General features: G+C 51.4%; 2 protein-coding genes across 2 annotated transcripts in view; both read right to left on the bottom strand.

The window, feature by feature from the left end:
* Positions 1-546: 546 nt before the first annotated feature.
* EMH_0053250 (uncharacterized protein) lies at positions 547-1,053 on the bottom strand (the record flags this gene model as incomplete). The annotated part of the gene is made up of 1 exon (XM_013496983.1): positions 547-1,053. One exon carries the CDS (start codon positions 1,051-1,053, stop codon positions 547-549), a length of 507 nt encoding a protein of 168 aa, XP_013352437.1.
* Positions 1,054-2,446: 1,393 nt separating this feature from the next.
* Positions 2,447-5,693, bottom strand: part of EMH_0053230 (armadillo/beta-catenin-like repeat-containing protein, putative) — a gene marked incomplete at both ends in the record, with an annotated part of 3,613 nt that continues 366 nt past the window's right edge. Inside the window, 3 exons of the mRNA XM_013496982.1 lie at positions 2,447-3,141; positions 3,792-3,933; positions 4,164-5,693. Coding sequence (XP_013352436.1) covers positions 2,447-3,141; positions 3,792-3,933; positions 4,164-5,693 — 2,367 coding nt within the window. The remainder of the gene's footprint in view (positions 3,142-3,791; positions 3,934-4,163) is intronic.

Genomic DNA, 5,693 nt, shown 5'->3' with positions numbered 1-5,693 from the left:
AAATAAAATAAATATAAATATAAATAAATATATTTATATGCAAACGAAAAAAAAGAAAATAAAATAGAAATATTTATCTGCGTTTAGGAGCAAGACTAGGGAGGGATCTGCCCTTCTACCGTCTCTCCTTCTTATAAAAAGAAAAAGAAAAAGAAAAAAAGAAAAAAAGAAAAAAGAATAGATGTCTACCTGCTGCTGCTGCTGCTGCTGCTGTTGCTGCTGCGAGTACTGCAGTAGCAGCAGCTGCTGCAGCTGTTGCGAGTATTGGAGCAGCAGTAGCTGCTGCTGCTGCTGTGAGTACTGCAGCAGCTGCTGCAGCATCCATAGCATCTGCTGCGGCTCCTCCAGCAGCTGTTACTGCAGCAGCTGCAGCAGCAACTTCTGCTGCAGCAGCTGCAGCAGCAACTTCTGCTGCAGCAGCTGCAGCAGCAACTTCTGCTGCAGCAGCTACAGCAGTTGCAGCAGCTACAGCAGCAATTTCTGCTGCTGTCGCATGCATGTGTTTGTATTTTGTTGTTTATTTGTTGTTGTGTTTCTGTTTTCCCCTCAATCATCTTCTAACCCCAAGTCGTCATTGCCTACAGTATCTTCTTCTTCATCTTCTGCTGCTGCTGCTGCTGCTGCTGCTGCTGTTGCATTTGCTTCTGTTGCTGCTGCAGCTGCTGCTTTTGCTGCTTTCGCTGCAGCAGCTAAAAACGGCACGATTTCTTTTTCTGCTGCAGCAAGACTCCTGCTGAGCAAAGTACCCATTTCTTCTTCTTCTTTCTCCTCTTCACTGGGGGCCCCCCCCTCTCTCTCCTTGGGGGCCCCCCTCTCTCTCTCCATGGGGGGGCCCCCCCCCTCTCTCTCCTGGGGGGCCCCCGGCACTACCCCCTCACAAACAATCTGCTTACACTCGCCGTATAAGAAGGTCGCGCTAGCAACCACTGGCAGCCCCTGCAGCTCTGCAGCAAAGGGTACAGGGGGCCCCCTTTTGGGGGCCCCCTCTGGGGGGGCCCCCTCCTGTAGGGGGGCCCCCTGAGGTGTAGGAGAGGGGCTTGTGGGTGTGCTCATAGAAACTGCTGCTGTTGCTGCTGCTGCTGCTGCTGCCGCTGAAATATTGAGTAAAGGAGAAATATAATGTAATTATAAAACACTTAAACTGTGAAAATAAAAGAAAAACAGAAAAAAAATGTAGATGGGGGTAGGCGACAGGGGAGGGGGGCCGGGGGCTTTGTTATGTATCGATACAAGCCAGCAGCAGCAGCAGCAGCAGCAGCAGCAGCAGCAGCAGGAGTGTTGCATGCTGTATGTGTAGTTGTTTGCTTGTATTGTATATATATAAAATAATAATATAATAATATTTATTATAATATAATAATATAATATAATATAATTTGTTTTTTTTTTATATTTTTATATAACAAAGAGCAGCAATTCAGCTGCGGTGCTCACTGTGCCCTTCATAAACGAGAAAGATAAAACAAAATAAATATTTCTACAAATAATATAATATAATATAAATTAAATAAATAAAATAAATAAAATAAATAAAATAAATTAAATAAAATAAATGGGGGCTGCAGCAAAACACGCAGAGACAAACAGATAAACTGCAGCAGCCCCCCCCTACTGCTTACTGCCTTTTCACCCAATGCAATTCGTTTATATATATATATATATATATATATATATATATATTATATATATATATAATATATATTATATATATAATATATATTATATATAATATATATAGAATATAGAGTAGTTGTTCAGTTGTATGCAAGAAACGAAGCAACTGTGCTGTCTATCTGTTTGTATTTGTTTTTATAAAGCGAGAGAACCTAAACCCTAAACCCTAAACTCTAAACCCTAAACCCTAAACCCTAAACCCTAAACAGAAGGAGACTATATATAAAAGCAAATATATATAACTATATATACCTATATATATAAAAGTAAAACAATAAAACAAAAACAACAAAAAATAAAAAAAAGAAAAAAAATAAACAAATATAATAAAAAGAAAAAAAAGATATACACAACAAATTTCACTCCAAAGTTTTGTTTACTCCCTCTGGCGCTGCAGCCACAGAAAGAAGCGGCAAAATAAAATAAATAAATTAAAATAAAATAAAATAAATAAAATAAATAAAATAAAATAAAATATATTCAGTAATAGAGGCAAAAAACAGATTCTCTAGAGGAGCGAACAGCAGCTGCAACAGCTTCCTCCGGCCTCCCGCTGCTGCTGCTGCTGCAGCAGCTGCAGCAGCAGCAGCTGCTGCTGCTGCTACTGCTGCTGCTGCTGCTTCTGCTGCCGCTGTTCCTGCAGCAGCTGCTCCTGCAGCTACTGCTCCTGAAGTGGGTGAAAGTTGAACTGATACTGCTGCATGAGCAGCAGCTGCTGCTGCTGCTGTGAATCCTGCTGCTGCTGCTGCTGCTGTTGCTGCTGCTGCTGCAGCTAATTTACGAAAAGATGAGAGTGGCTGCTGTTGGTAGAAGTGTAGAGAGAAGCAGCAGAGTTGCGGAGCCGCAGCAGCTTGCATGCGAGCTCATCACTCTTGATATCTGCTGCTGCAGTTAGGTGCTGCTGATGGACTTGCTGCAGCAGCAGCAGCCCTTCATCTCCCGGCATAAGAGAAGACAGCATCAGGAGGGGTCTATGGCAGCAGCAGGAGCAGTTTGCTGCTGCTGCTGCTGCTGCTGCTGTTGCTGCTGCAGTAGCACTGCAGCAGCCACAGGAGACAGCAGCTACCTGCTGCCGCTGCTGCTGCTGCTGCTGCTGCGCTGTCTCTGCAAGCATAATAACATTACTAAGGGCATTGAGTGCTGCTTCTGCTGCTCTTCCATCTGCTGCTGCAGCAGCAAGCTCAAGCAAAGCCCACAGATGCTGCAACGCTCCGTGCTGCAGCAGCGGCAGCAGCTGCTGCAGTGTTGCTGCTGTAGTGCATGCATTCGAGACAAGCCAGAGGGCCTCCTTTCTCAGTTCCTCACCGAGCTGCTGCTGCTGCTGCTGCAGCAGCAGCAGTGCATGCACCAGTATGTTGCACTGCAGCAGCTGCTGCAGCTGGCTGCTGCTCCCAACAGCTAGGTTGCTGAGGGCCCAGCACGCCTCTCGTGCTGCAGCAGGCCGCTCCAGCCGCAGCAGCAAGCTGCCTAGACACCGCAGCACAACGGGGGCCCCCCGAGCGCAGCAGGGTTTGTGTATATCACTATATACGAAACTCTTCTCTAGAATGCCGCTGCTGCTGCTGCTGCTGCTGTTGCTGCTGCTGCTGCTGCTGCTGCTGATGCTGCTGTTGTTTTTGCTCGTGCAACGCATGCAGCAGCAGCAGGAGAGAAGCTGCTGCGTCTGTCTAGCTGTGCCTGCAGCAATCTGCCCCACTATTCTTAGAGCTGGATGCAGAGGCAGCAGAATGTGCTGCTGCTGCTCCCAGGCTTGCTGCAGCTGCTGCAGCTGCGGGTTGCATGCGCGGCAGCAGATATTTCTCAGCCCCGTGGAGACATCTAACTCAAAGGCTCGAGCAGCAGCAGCAGCAGCAGCAGCAGGAGCAGCAGCAGCAAGAGTTCCTCCACTACCACTGCTGCTGCAGCTGCTGCTGCTGCTGCTGCTGCTGCTGCCCTCAGCAGCGCAGCAGCAGCAGCCGCTGCTGTGCGCCAGGGTGTGGAGAACGTGCTGCAGCAGCAGCGGCGTCTGCAGCAGCAGCGCAACCCCCNGCTGCTGTGCGCCAGGGTGTGGAGAACGTGCTGCAGCAGCAGCGGCGTCTGCAGCAGCAGCGCAACCCCCTCGGGCCTGCTGACGATACCATCAACAGCCCAGCAGGCATCAGCTAGTGTTTCCTGCTGCAGCAGCAGCTCTGCTTGCTGCTGCGGCTGCAGCACCTGCTGCAGTGAGGCTTGCTGCAGTGCCTGCTGCAGCAACGGCAGCAGCGGACACAGCAACGATGCCTGCACACACAACACACATGCAACAAACCCTAAACCCTAAACCCTAAACCCTAAGTGCTTGCGGCATATAGGGGACAGCAGCAGGCGCATGAAGACTGCGAGGGTTTAGGGTTTAGGGTTTAGGGTTTGAGTTCGATACAGTACAGCTGCAGGGAATAACAGAAAGCATTGGCCCCCATCTCTAGGGTTTAGGGTTTAGGGTTTAGGGTTTAGGGTTTAGAGGGGCTCACGTCGGGCCTGGGGGTCCCCCTGCATAGATTAGATATAAGCCAGACAGCCGTTCTCCATGTCTGCGGGCGCTTGGCGTGCTGCAGCAGCAGCAGCAGCTGCTGATGCAGTGAAGGGAGCAGCAGCAGCAGCTGCTGCAGCTGCTGCTGCTGTTGCTGCAGCAGATGCAGCTGCAGCTGCTGCTGCTGCTGTGCCTGGGGTGGTAGTGCTGCAGCTACAACTTGCTGTATCTGCTGAAGCAGAAGCTGCTGCAGCTGTGGTGTGATGCGATGCTGCTGCACGTTCACTTGCTGCTGCTGCTGCTGCTGCAGCAGCACCTCCTGCTGCTGCTGCTGCTGCTGCTGTGGGGAAAGGAGAGAGAATAGATGCTGCTGCAGCAGCTGCTGCGACAGCACAATGTCTCGGTATGCAGCAGAGTCCCCCGTTAGGTTTCCTAGGGCCCACAGCAGCTGCTCGAAGACTTCTTCTTCTGTGGGGGCCCCCGTACCCTCTCTGGGGGCCCCCCTGCTGCTGCTGCTGCTGCCTGCTGGCTGCAGTGCTGCTGCTGCTGCTACTGCTGCTGCTGCAGCAGCAGCAGGAGAAGGAGGAGATGGGGGAGGAGATGGAGAGCAGCAGCACAAAGACAAACGAGAAGCAGAGAAAGAGAAAATACAACAATATATAAACCCCAGGGTGCCGCTGCTGACGACAGCAGCAGCATCGATGCTGCTGCCGCTGCTGAGGTTTGTAAGACACCAAGCAGCCTCCAGCTGCAGCAGCAACACAGACGCATACAGATATATAGATGCAGCAGCAGAAACTCCTGCTGCTGCTGTTGCTGCTGTGTGCGCTGCTGCTGCTGCTGCTGCTGCTGCTGTTGCAGGAACAGCAGCAGCAGCAAGAAAGCCAGAAACGAGGGCAACTGCAGCAGCAGTAACAGCAGAAGCAGCAACAACTGCAGCAGCAGCAACAGCTGCAGCATCCCCAGAAACAGCAGCAGCACCAGCACTAATAGCAGCAACAACAGCAGCAGCAACAGCAGCAGCAACGGAAACAGCAGCAAAAGCAGCAGCAGCAACCGCACCAGCAACAGCACCAACAACACCACCAGCAGCAACAGCACCAGCAGCAACAGCAGCAGCAGCAACAGCAGCAGCAGCAGCAGCAGCAGCACGAACCATGAGTGCTTTGCTGCTGTGCGCGAGACAGCCAACGAGGAGGGGGAGGGCCCCAGCCCTCAAGGAAGCAGCAATAGGTATCTCTCCTGCAGCAGAAAGCAGCTGCCGCAGCCCCCTTACACCCTTCAGCAGCAGCGACACAGCCTCGTCTTGCTGCTGCTGCTGCTGCTGCTGTTGTTGTTGTTGTTGCTGCTGCTGCTGCTGCTGCAGCGCGCGGTCCAGCAGCGCTGGGAGAGGCTGCAGCAGCCGCACAACTTCTCTGTATATCTCGGGGTTCTCTGCTGCTGCTGCTGCTGCTGCTGCTGCATCTTCAGGTGCAGCAGCACAAGCCGCAGTAGAAGGGGGAGTGTCATCAGCAGCAGACGTTGCTGCTGC

The sequence above is a fragment of the Eimeria mitis genome, genomic scaffold, assembly GCF_000499745.2.
Source record: "Eimeria mitis Houghton genomic scaffold, Emh_scaff2401, whole genome shotgun sequence".
Classification (NCBI taxonomy): domain Eukaryota; phylum Apicomplexa; class Conoidasida; order Eucoccidiorida; family Eimeriidae; genus Eimeria; species Eimeria mitis.
Note: the sequence above shows the minus strand (reverse complement) of the source record. Positions and strands in the feature narration are given on the sequence as shown.